This window comes from Anabrus simplex, chromosome 1 (genome assembly GCF_040414725.1).
Source record: "Anabrus simplex isolate iqAnaSimp1 chromosome 1, ASM4041472v1, whole genome shotgun sequence".
Taxonomy (NCBI): Eukaryota; Metazoa; Arthropoda; class Insecta; order Orthoptera; family Tettigoniidae; genus Anabrus; species Anabrus simplex.
The window spans coordinates 1621341100-1621354162 of record NC_090265.1 but is presented as its reverse complement, the minus strand read 5'-3'; the positions used below and the strand labels follow the sequence as shown (position 1 = coordinate 1621354162).

General features: G+C 36.4%; 1 protein-coding gene across 1 annotated transcript in view; it reads right to left on the bottom strand.

Moving 5' to 3' along the window:
• Nucleotides 1-13063, bottom strand: part of Ten-a (tenascin accessory) — a 596228-nt gene that overhangs the window by 254144 nt on the left and 329021 nt on the right. Inside the window, exon 12 of the mRNA XM_068225631.1 lies at nt 7635-7795. Within this exon, the coding sequence (XP_068081732.1) occupies nt 7635-7795 (161 nt within the window). The remainder of the gene's footprint in view (nt 1-7634; nt 7796-13063) is intronic.

The following is a 13063-nucleotide window of genomic DNA, read 5'->3' as shown; positions in this document are numbered from 1 at the left end:
CTCTCAAAGCATATTGTATGATACAACAGAAGACGTTTCTTCTCCTTTCTGTTGATTACAACAATATTCACATGTTTATTTGAACCATCTTCCGTGATGCAGTGAACTTCTTCATATACTTCCCAATGAGCTTTCTGTAGAGCAAGCAAAGGTGGATCAACAACAAAGTTATAGTATTATAAGAACTCTAACTGATTACAGATTAGAGTAAAATGGCTCCAGGCAAATGCTGGGACTGTACCTTAATTAAGGCCATGGCCACTTCCTTCCCACTCCTAGCACTATATGACCATTTTATGAAGAATGTTCTTCTTGTTCATCTTTGCTATTCCATGTAAATGTTCATGTATCTTGAATTTTTAATTTAGCTTGTGTTCCAGCATTTCAGGATGTAGATGGATTATAATGTCAAATGGTAATGTGACTGCCAGCCCTCTTGAAGCCCCTTTGGTAGTTCCTGGAAGGGATGACTATCAGGCTGGGGAGCCGACTGGCCTGCAGTGCATGTGACAGCCCATGTTTCTATTGTCCGTTTCGACTGGTGCCTACATAAAGTTTCTGAAAGGCAAAACTATAACACTCATATTCTGGCTGAATCCCAAAGATCAGCACCAGATATATACGTAGGTAAAAGCAGGTTTGACTTGAACAGTAGTAGCTAGTGTTGCTGTTGAGTTAGTCAGTTAGCTTCTTATGTCTGTAGATGTAAATCAACAAGTAAACTCCATGGAAGGAAAGTATGGAGATAAACAGGGTAATCTGGTGACATTTTCTACAATTATATCTCCAACTACAGGTGGTCCATCTAGCAGTACCTAGAGTGATAATCAGTTGACACTTCCTGATATTGATGAAGAAACAACTGACTCAGTCCATACTGTTATTGATGGTTCTTACAGTAATGATGTTGATAGTGGGGCAATGTACACAATATTAATAATGGTAGTGATGGTGCTAATGGGCATGATATTATTGAAAAGCGACAACAAAATGCAATTAACAGGAATGCATGTGTGCAAAATTTAAATCCATACAATAACATTTATCCAAAGAAGAGGAACAAGAAAGGGAAAAACTGATAAACAACATGAATCAAAGTGGGAAATGTTTTAAAATGACTGCTGGGCAATAATTATACAACTACATGCAAAAATAATGTGGGAAAATGGGTGTATGACAAGGACCATAAAGATAAATGTCTGAAACTGTCATGTGGGGCAAACCACGATATGCAGAAAGTCTTACATTATAAAATGTTCTCAGAAGAGGACAGAAAATTAGTGTTTAATACATTTTGGAATTTACATTCTAGAAGGGAATAATGAAGTTTCATACGTTGTATGGTTGAATGTGAGCCTATCAAAAGAAAGCATGGAGACAGTGAAGAATTTAGGCAAGACTCCAGGTTTCATTACTTCCTAGATTTGAAGGGAATCAAGCAGAGTGTGTAAGATATAATTTCTTAACCTACCTGATATAGGTAAATGAACAGTTGCTGACTGTGAAAAACAAAACATCTGTAGAACAACGCAGCAGTCGAAGTTCCAAGTACATTAGCAAGACCAAAAAAAAAAAAGAAATTATGGTAAACTTAAGTCAGTTATTTTGTTTCTGAAAGTTACCCAAGCATTAATCACACTGATGTCGATCTACCTCTGCAAAGATGTGCTAACAAAGCATTTCATCTTTACAGGGAGTAAAAGGATACTATTCTAGCAATAGAAACATGCCAGCATTATGGCCATTGTTCTTCCTAAAATTCAGTTCACAGAATATTGGACTCTTTTTATCCAAAAAAGATCAATGCAATCTATACTGTGCACATAAAGTTGGTAATGTCTCAGAAGATGTCTGTAAACTGAGTATTGAAAGGAAATATACAACACTTGCATGGGTGATTTGTAACAAAAGAGCAGTGTAAAAAAAAATGGAGTGTTTTGACTGTCAGTGGAGAGATTGCTTGGAATGACATTCATAGATGAATAAGCTTGAGTGGAGTTTTGAAAAGTAGGAAAGTGTAATTTAAAAAGCTTCTCAGACTGTCGAAAACACAATTTAAATATAAAGTACCTTGCTGACTGCGTGAGGCTCGGAATCATTGTGAACTTTAATTATACTCATAGCCTACTTGATAATAATAATAATTTCATGTGGCTATTTCTAGCCGAGTGCAGCCTTGTAAGGCAGACCCTCCGATGAGGGTGGGCGGCATCTGCCATGAGTAGGTAACTGCGTGTTATTGTGGTGGAGGATAGTGTTATGTGTGGTGTGTGAGTTGCAGGGATGTTGGGGACAGCACAAACACCCAGCCGAGTGCAGCCTTGTAAGGCAGACTCTCCGATGAGGGTGGGCGGCATCTGCCATGAGTAGGTAACTGCGTGTTATTGTGGTGGAGGATAGTGTTATGTGTGGTGTGTGAGTTGCAGGGATGTTGGCGACAGCACAAACACCCAGTCCCTGGGCCATTGGAATTAACCAATGAAGGTTAAAATCCCCGGCCCGGCCGGGAATCGAACCCGGGACCCTCTGAACCGAAGGCCAGTACGCTGACCATTCAGCCAACGAGTCGCACAGCCTACTTGATGAACAGTAATAAAGGATCATAAAAATACAGTAATCTATAAATAACTTATTTATTATAAATTTTGAACAAAAAATATCATAACTATTTATTAGTTTACATAAAGGAGCACAACCTTAATAATAAAATTATGTTAATAAATGTTAAACATCTTAATCTAACACCTCTTTCCATGCTATATTGCGAGAATGATGTGGATTTTCCTGTGGTAGCAACAAAGAAATGCCTATTTCTAGAATCACCCTTGATTCTACAAAAGGTCATCTAGGATGTACCACGCAGCGACATCAATTTCCAGTTACACCTGCATTTGCTATTATGGTGCTTGGCCTCTTGACTCTAGAAAATGCCACATACAGCAAGCATACCATACCATGCATAAAAACTGATGTTTTTAGGTCCACACCAAAAAACTCGAAAGTTTGGTCCTGTGTTCTGGGCACTGTAATAGCAAATGCAGGTGTAACTGGAAACTGATCTCGCTGCATGGTACATCCTAGATGACCTTTTGTGAAATCAAGGGTGATTCTAGGAATAGGCATTTCTTTGTTGATTGTTCACCAGTGATAAATTTTTCTTTAATTACATTATTACACAGGCTTGTTACAATTAGTCTAGTTCTTTCTGATACATCCAAATTACATAATAGCATTACTATTGCATTAAGCTTACTTCAGGCACAATACAAACATCAAACAACAAGAAGAATGAATGTGTGTCTTGATTAGAAATAGGGTTATGTTGAAGGTCAATTGCAATATTTTCACTTTCAGAAGAATTCACCAGTAAATTCTCACTTGGTTTCCATGAACTACCTTTGGGCATAGTACAGTAACACACACACACGCACGCACGCACGCACGCACGCACGCACACACACACACAAACAAACAAACAAAAAAAAATATGAAAAACTAATTGATTTAATTTATTTGTTTCCATTAGAAAACCACCATCTGTTGCAATGAAACAAGGTAGACAATTTTATACTGTTTACATTAGAAAACCGCCATCTGTTTCTCAGTACTTTAAAGTTTGACAACTAGAATACCTTAAGAAGACTGGTGAATATTACGTCTATGACCAAGCTTTGGCCGCCAACTGATGTTTGATAGTTAATCTTCTGAAAAATCTAATATCTAGCTGACTTGCTGATAAAAAAAGATAGATGTCACTGGTTGTCATGCTGTAAAAACCACATATAAACTGCTGAAAATCAAGAAGTGCTTGTTTAGAAATTGTATACCACCTGCTGGTCTGAGTGGCTCAGACAGTTAAGGTGCTGAACTTCTGACCCCAACTTGGCAGGTTCGATTCTGGCTCAGTCCAGTGGTATTTGAAGGTGCTCAAATACGTCAGCCTCGCGTTGATAGATTTACTGGCACATAAAAGAATTCCTGTGGGACTAAATTCAACAGCTCAGCATCTCCAAAATCCATAAATGTAGTTAGTGGGACATAAAGACAATAACATTATTATTATTATTATTATTATTCTTGTTTACCACCATCTGTCCTAACCTGCCGGCCAACAATCTGATGGTATATTTTTTCACAAGAACTCGGGCTTGAACCATCTAAATTGTGCACCAAATCATAAGATTGGAGTTGACGCATTAATGACCATAGCAATCAGTCGCTTTCTTTGATCTATTTACCAAATGGTACATATCATTGCCATCATTGTATTGTTTCTGTAATCCATGCCAGATAAATGACTTTTTCCAAAGAAAAAACTGATCCATTTTTAGTCCCAGAAATCTCTAGTCTTTGATTTTAATCGAAATCTGTAGAGCCGTTTCCGAGAAAGCTAGTATGTGTATACATAATTGCTCGTTTAATAGTACCCTATAGGTAATAAAAATACAAGAACAAAACCTGTCATTCTTTGTTTAACTGTGTTTATTTTATTCCTTGTTCAATAATGTGTTTCTTTTACAGGTATGTTATAGTGTAATATTTATATTTAACTTGTGTGTTTGACAGACTGAAAAGCTTTTAAGTTACATGTAACTGAGTCAACACTGGAAAGTATGGCTTCCTTCCTAACAAAAAGGTATGAAAGTTCATAAAATGAAAAACTTGGAATCTAAGTGGATAAATTGGGGCAAATACTCGTTTATGGGAAGAGGAATTATGAATTGGATTAATTTATCAAGGGAGATGTTAGATAAATTTCTATTCTTCTTTGAAATAATTTAAGAGAAGACTAGGTAAACAACTGATGGGGAATCTGTCACCTGGGCAACAGCCCTAAATGCAGATCAATGGTGACTGATGGATAGATTGAATGACTGAAATGAAAAACGACAAAACAAGCAATGCGAGAGTATTCACTATCGATTTACAAGCAGGGCTTTTATGCCCCTTGTTAAAGACTTCTGCTTTATATTATAAAAGTAAATTTAAGGTACATAATTTTACTATATATGACCTGCAGCCTAAAGAAAGTTTTTGCAATGTTTGGCAGGAAACGGAAGATGACAAGTTCAGCAGAACTGTTGTTGATTTCCTAGAAAAATAAACTATCCAACAGCGACAATGAAGTGATCCTCTAGAGTGATGGTTTCATGTATCAGAATAGGAATAGCATTACTGCCAATACTCTTTCTTTTGAAATGACAAATCAAATTACAATCCAGCAGAACACCAAACCCGAGTGTGACTCGATGCGTTCTGCAATCGACAGACAACTGAAAAACCATGACATTTTTTCACCTGCAGGTTACATAGATGGTTTTTGAAGTGTCTACTGCAAACCAAAACTATATGAAATGCATTACCTTGATCATTTGTATTTCAAGAAATCAGTGTTCTGAATATCTACTAATCCATCTGCCCAGGTGTGAAAATAGGTGATCCTATGGTTACGGATATAAGATGCTTGTGTTATTCACCTTCTGGTATTATAGGGCACAAAATAAAACTATAATGATGAATGGCAAGAATCACCAAAGTGCAGAAGAAAGAAGTTGAACCACTTTATGTTGAAATTCCTGCAATATCCATACATAAATTCATTCTCCTATAGAAACTGAAGTTTGTTATTCCATGAGATTACCATCCTGTCTATGATAATCTCCCACATGTGTGCAGCCAGTTGCCATATAAGCATTGCCATTTTGATCTGGACTGAGCCATGATCAAACATACCAAGTTGGGGTCTGTCCATTTGCTATTAAGGAAATTAAATAACATAATAACAATTCTAGAAGTGTTTCAAGGGTATTTTATCATGTTCTGTAACAATTCCAATTTTTTCCACCAAAAATTGAAGTTTTAAGAACATTATCTTCCTTCTCAAAAACTACATTTTTTGGAGTTATAAGGTTTTGGAGTAACAGTGACCTTATGCAGAATGGTAAAACCTTCCCTTCTTCATAGTTTCAGAGAAATACAGGCAAAATAAGACTGTTATTTAGTAGTTTCATTCCTTTAAAGTTCTTCAAAAACAAAGTTAAAGACATGAGAAATATCATTCTGATCTTGTTTTTTTTTTTTTTCTTTACGTCGCACTGACACAGAGAGGTCTTATGGCAACAATGGGATAGGACAGGCTTAGGAATCAGAAGGAAGCGGCCATGGCCTTAATTAAGGGTTAGCCCCAGCATTTGCCTCGTGTGAAAATGGGAAACCATGGAAAACCATCTTCAAGGCTGCCGACAGTGGGGTTCGAACTCACTATCTCCTGGCTGCAAGCTCACAGCTGTGCGCTCCTAACCCTATGGCCAACTCAGCCGGTTATTTATCTTTTAGTCATTTCAATGTCTTTTAGCTGCTTTCTATTTGCCTTTTATTTTTTTTTCCCTTTAGTAATGGTTTAACATCGGACCAAGGGATTTCGGCAATGCAAGGATGGAAAAGGGCTAGGATTGGGAAGGTAGTGTCCAGGCATTAATTGAGGTACAGCCCTAGCATTTGCCTGGTGTGAAAATGGGAAACGGTGGAATACCATCTTCAGGGCTGCCAACGGTGGGGATTCGAACCACCATTTCCCGAATTCATGCTCACATTTATGCAATTCTAATCTCACATAGCTAACTGGCTCGGTCCATTTGTTGTCATTCACTCTCCTCATGTGATAAGAATTTTGGAATACTCATATTCTGTCTGGAGAAGCAGCCTATAATCACAGTAGCCAATCTTGCCATCACCTGTATCAAAATCAGATTGTCAGGCACTACTTCAATTTCTAACATTAGTCTCTCATTAACTGTACTGGTACCAAATTATGCATTCTTCTGGCAATTCTATGGTTAATAACAATCTCACTCCAGACACATGCCTATCCTCTTGATACCCAGAACTAAAGCATGTGTAACTATTAATTGAGAACTGATATCTCAGCCATTTCATCTCCATAATGCCTGTGATTTCTACATTCATTCTTCACATTTCTTGTAAGAGATTATGAATTTTTCCTATTTGATACATTGTCCTGACATTACTTTTCTCATTGATAGTTTAAATTTTCTCTGAGCTGATGCTTTGGTGTTCAATATATCTTCTCCCTCCCCAGAGATTTGATTGGGGGAATCACTTTGGAATTCAGTTTCACTTTCATAATGGACAGCCATGTGAACTTATTATGAATACCACAAGGGTCTTTAATGCAGTGGGTTCCTGCCTTCTGCACCCTAATGCCACTGACCATACTTTTGGTTCTTCTGCCTTCAGAGGCAATTTCTTACCTCAAGGGAAATGGGGTGCCCTATTTTCTACCCATTCCTCTATCCTCCTTGGAGGCTGTTGGTATTCGAAAGAGAAGTAATCTCTTATCCTGGAGAACACTTGGTCCCTGCATTTGGAAGCCACTTCTATGTATTAACAATGGTGATGCATACAGACGTTGTGCCCTCTCAATTCATCTCCAAAGTCAATTATGTGACTGTGTAGTTCTCACACAGAAAATTCTCAGCCTTAAACATATCCAATCATAAATCATGATAAGAACAATAAATGAAACTAGTTGTAAAAGTAGTTGCTTTTCTCTTGCATATTCACCATTGTTCTGCAGTGTCTAGGAGTGTGATGATTAAGGAAAAATTACTTACTTGGGTTTCTGCAAATACCAAACTTCTTCCTGGTACACCACCAACTTTCTCAGGCATCCAGGTTGACAAAACAATCGGCCTAAGAAGTTCATGATCATGATCCAGGCATGGCCCTCGTTGTGAGTTGCTTGAGAGGTATGGTACACTAACACCAGGAATACCTGAGGAAAACACATGACAGCTGTATAAAAACCAATACATACTCTCATAAATTTAAGTACACACCAACAGTTAGTGGTCTGATATTTTGGTACCGGTATTAATGATATATGCAAAGGTGTTAAAATATTATACTCTGCACAAAGAATACAAATCCATTCATTAAAATTTCTGAACTGTGCCATATAAGTTCTCAGATTATCACAAAATTGGTAGCAATTCATGAACATAACCCATACACAAAATATTTTCAACAAAGAATGTGTTTTATGTATAATATGGTTGAAATAATTACTTTCTTTCAAACAGAAAAAGGAGATCAAGGATATCAAGCACTTCAAAGTTTGTGAAAGACCATGTAGGATTAAAAGGTGTTAGTGACTGATTTGAACAGTATTCTGATAAGCATGCTTGAAGATCACCATAGATTTTTCTGTTTTTCAAAGTCACTGGGGCTTCTATTGTTTCCAGTGGCAAGTGTCAAATATATTTCATCTGAGAGTAGGGTAACTTTACCTTGATAAATAAATAAATAAATAAAAAAATAAATAAAAAAATAAAATAAATAAATAAATAAATAAATAAATAAATAAATAAATAAATAAATAAATAAATAAATAAATAAATAAATAAATAAATAAATAAATAAATAAATACATAAATAAATAAATAAATAAATAAATAAATAAATAAATAAATAAATAAATAAATAAATAAATAAATAAACGAACAAACGAACGAACAAACAAACAAATAAATAAATAAATAAATAAATAAATAAATAAATAAATAAATAAATAAATAAATAAATAAATAAATAAATAAATAAATAAATAAATAAATAAATGAATAAATAAATAAATAGATCAATCAATCAATGCTGATCTACATTTAGGACTCTTGCCAAGTGGCAGATTCCCTATCCCCTATCAATTGTTTACCAAGTCCTTTCTTAAATGATTTCAAAGAACTTTGAAATTTATCAAACATTTCCCTTGGTAAATTATTCCAATCACTGATTCCTCTTCCATATATGGATATTTGCCCCAATTTGTCCTCTTGAATTCCAACTTTATACCATGATTACCGAGCTTGATAGTGGTAGCTGCTTATGTGCAGCCAGCATCCAGTATTCGGGAGATAGTGGGTTCGAACCCCACTGCTGGCAGCCATGAAGATGGTTTCCTGTGGTTTTCCTATCTGTGTCTGTGCAACGTAAAGCAAATTGTGTACTATGATTTTTCCTACCTTTTAAAGCTCCACTCAAACTTATTCATCTACTAATGTCACTCCACGCCACCTCTCCACTGACAGCCAAGAACATCCTGCATAGTTGAGTAGCTTGTCTCCTTACTCCCAAGTCTTCCCAGTCTGAAGTTTGTAACATTTTCGTAACATTAATATTTTACAAGTAGGGCCTAATGAACTTCATTCTGGTTCTGTATTGACTTTAAATATCTAAGATGAAATTCTAAAAGAATTTAATTGTGTAAAGTTCACCTGTTCAATACACGTTTGCTATTTAATAAATGGTCTGTTGAAAAAGCTACATAGTTGTTTAAAAAACTATATAGGACATGTTTTGACCTAGGATATTTTTAATTAGGTAGTATACAGTATATATAAAAGAAAACCAGATAATTTGATAAGAAAACAGGCTAATGTGGATAGAGGGTGAAGGAGAAAGAGGAGACCAAACAAACAAGAAAATACAAAAGGACAAGGATAAAATCCACATTTTCAGACACTGCCACCTTCATGCACAGGCTCTCTCTTACTTAAGCCCAGTTTTTCTTACTGATACTGTACAAGGTAAAGTAAATTGTACAAGATTGTGAAGCTGAATAGTTCATTGATGGTCAGTTCAGACTCATATTTCTGTGCTCAGAATATTGCACTGTTAATGTTCTTAAGCTTTTCCAAGGTGAAACACATAAAATAAATTAAAGAATTCCAAGTTTATATGAATTTCTGCTGGCTTTCTGGCTGAGCAGGGTTTGCTTGTTAGGCCAAGGCCCATCAGGACTGTAGCACCATGGAGTTATTTGTATAAGAAAGCTAACTTAAGGATTGTTAAGTAGTTATTTACATATCGAGCAATTCCATATGTGACTGACATTTACAATACACTTCAGTAAGAAAATGTCTAAATAACAAAGATGAAAATATCGTGGATGAATAACAAAATAATATTTTAAATATCAACACATACTGTGGTAAGACTAGTGGTAAGCTGACATTGACAGTCAAATGAACATAATGCTGTGTTTTATTTGTAGTTTGCAATTTACATTATAACTTTCTTCACTATCTGTGCATGTTGATGGAACGCATAATGCAATATCCAGGTACAAATCACTCACACTGCTGCGAAGAACGCTGCCCTGTGTTAAGTTTTTAATGCTCCCATAGATGGAATAGGCAAAAGAACAAAAGCAAAAATGGATATTGGCAGTGAACCGAATGAAATAACTATCATGAAATAATACTGGAAATGTATAATTCATACATAACTAACACCTTGAGAAAGACAATGGTCTAACACATTATTAAAGCAGACAGTAATAACGTCTCATAATTTCCTTGCCACTGTTTATAATTAATTTTGTACTTACTCCAGACTTCACTCTTTCAGTAAGTAAATCCAAATTCATTCCTATGAAAAATATTAAGGGGAGTTATGACTGAATTTTAAAGCTTCTTCAGCTTTGATTCTATTTTGTACCAAATTTAGGTCTCACATTTAGGTACAAACAAACACATATTTTACCAAATTTGAGATGTGTAGATGTACTGGCACAAATGTTTTTTCAATTTTCCCTTATACAGTACTAGCAAGATACCCATGCTTTGCTACAGTTTTAAATTGAAAGTTATCTTTCAAAGTTTTAAATTTTGCAGAGTTCACTGTTGGCTAGCCTGTAAAATACACCCTCAGTTCATATGACAAATGGTTTTGGTGGAATGATTATTAATTTTTTTTGGATCTAACACTAGTTTGAACCCCATGTAATTGGAATGTTTTAAAACCCTATTTTATTTAACATCTAAGATGTAAATATGACCAAACTGTGAAATTTTGACTTCATACATCGAACAGTAATGAAGGAATGTTTTGTTTTAGGGGTAGAATTTTTCTAAAATATTTCTTATTAACATCTAGGACATAGAAGACCAACCTTTATGTAAAATTTTAAGTTCGTACATGAAATGATTTTTTGAAAAATGAATATTGTGATTTTCAGAGTCAACCCACATCTAAACTCCTTAGGGAAAAAACATTTTGAAGCCAGGCTGAGTGGCTCAGACAGTTACAGTACTGACGTTTTGAGTCCAAGTTGACAGGCTTGATCCTGACTCAGCCCGGTGGTATTTGAAGGTGCTCAAATATGTCAGCCCTAGTAGATTTAACGGCACATAAAAAAACTCCTGCAGGACAAAATTCCTGCACCCTAATATCTCCAAAAACCATACAGGAAGTTAGTGGAACATAAAACCAAGATGATGATGATGATGATGATTATTATATATATATATAATTCGCTGGGGCCATCAAGGACCACGTTAAGTCTTGTTGCATTTGACACTGAACTTGGCCTTCTTTAGAGCCCAAATTTCCCTCATTCTTTGTGAGAGGGCCTGCTTATACTCTTCTGTCCAAGGGGCACCGTGTCTTTTCTTCGGTTGCTCGTCTTGGTTTAGCCCGTTCGTCAATATTTTCTTGCGGAAGAGATCTCTGTTAAGAGCATCTTCAGCTGAGATATGTAGCATTTGCAGGTCTTCTTTGGTATTTCTAAACCAGGGAATTGTGGTTTTGGGGTTTGAATCAAAAAAGTGAAATATTTCTTTAGTTAACTTTCTTCTGTCCATTCTTTTCAGATGACCATAAAATCGTGCCCGTCTTTTGCTGATTGTGTCAGTAATTTTCTCTATTTTGCTGTAGACTTCCTTGTTGGATCTCTTTTGATGGATTCCATTTCTGTACTTTGATCCCAAGATTCCTCTCACAATTTTGCATCCTCTTTTCTCCAGTTCTTCAAGGAGTCCTTTGTTGGCATTTATAGACAGGGCTTCGGCTGCATATAGAACTACTGGCTTCAGAACTGTTTCATAGTGACGTATCTTGGTGTTTTGGGAAAGGCATTTTTTGTTGTAGATTGTGCGGGATGTTTGGTAGGCTAATTCCAGTTTGCGTACTTGCTCCTGAAGTGCTTCTTTGTCCAGTCCATTTTTCATGATGATCTCACCCAGGTATTTGAATTTGTCTACTCGGGTGATGTCCCCGTATTTTGTATGGAGTTTTGGTGGAGCCTCTTTGATGTTAGTCATTACTTCTGTTTCCTCAAATGATATCTGCAAACCAGTTTGTTCAGCAATTTCCTTTAAAATTTCAACTTGAGCTCTAGCGGTTTCTATGTCGGTTGAGAGAACAGCAATATCATCGGCAAATGCTAAGCAGTCTGTTGCGATCCCCTTGGATTTGGTTCCTATTCTCAATGGACTGTAGTTGGTTTCCTGTAATCTCACCCGCCAGGTTCTGATGATCTTTTCAAGAACACAGTTGAGGAGTATCGGGGATAGCCCATCACCTTGTCGGACTCCTGTTTTGATGTCAAAGGAATGCGAGAGACATCCGTGGAACTTCACCTTGGATTTTGTATCGGTCAGGGTGGCTCTAATTAATGCCAGCAGTTTCAAATCAACTCCAAATTCATTTAAGATGTTTAGCAGGACTTCCCGGTCAATGGAGTCGTACGCTTTCTTAAAGTCCACAAAGACAGACACATACTGCTTGGGCCTTAGTGTACAATATCTGATGATTGTTTTGAGATTTTGGATCTGTTCAGCTGTTGAGCGACCTTTTCTGAACCCTCCTTGGTATTTGATGTTCGACTTGTGCATCCAAACGCTCCAGGATGGCAAGTGATAGAATTTTGTAAGTCATGGGTAGCAAAGATATTCCTCTGTAGTTATTGATGTTCTTCATGCTGCCTTTTTTGTGTAATGGATGGATCAAAGCTATTTTCCAATCTTCGGGTAGGGTCTCCTTGTTCCAAATTTCTTCTATTTGCTTTTGTAAGATATCAAGTGATTCCTCTCGGGCATATTTCCATAGTTCTGCTACTACTGAGTCTTTCCCCGGCACTTTGTTATTTTTGAGACGGGCAATGTGGCGCTCAATTTCATCTCTGTCGGGTAGTCTGGAATCTGGGTACCTGAGTAAGGGTTCCTTGGTCTCAATGGCGCATTGCCATTGAAGTAATCTGCCA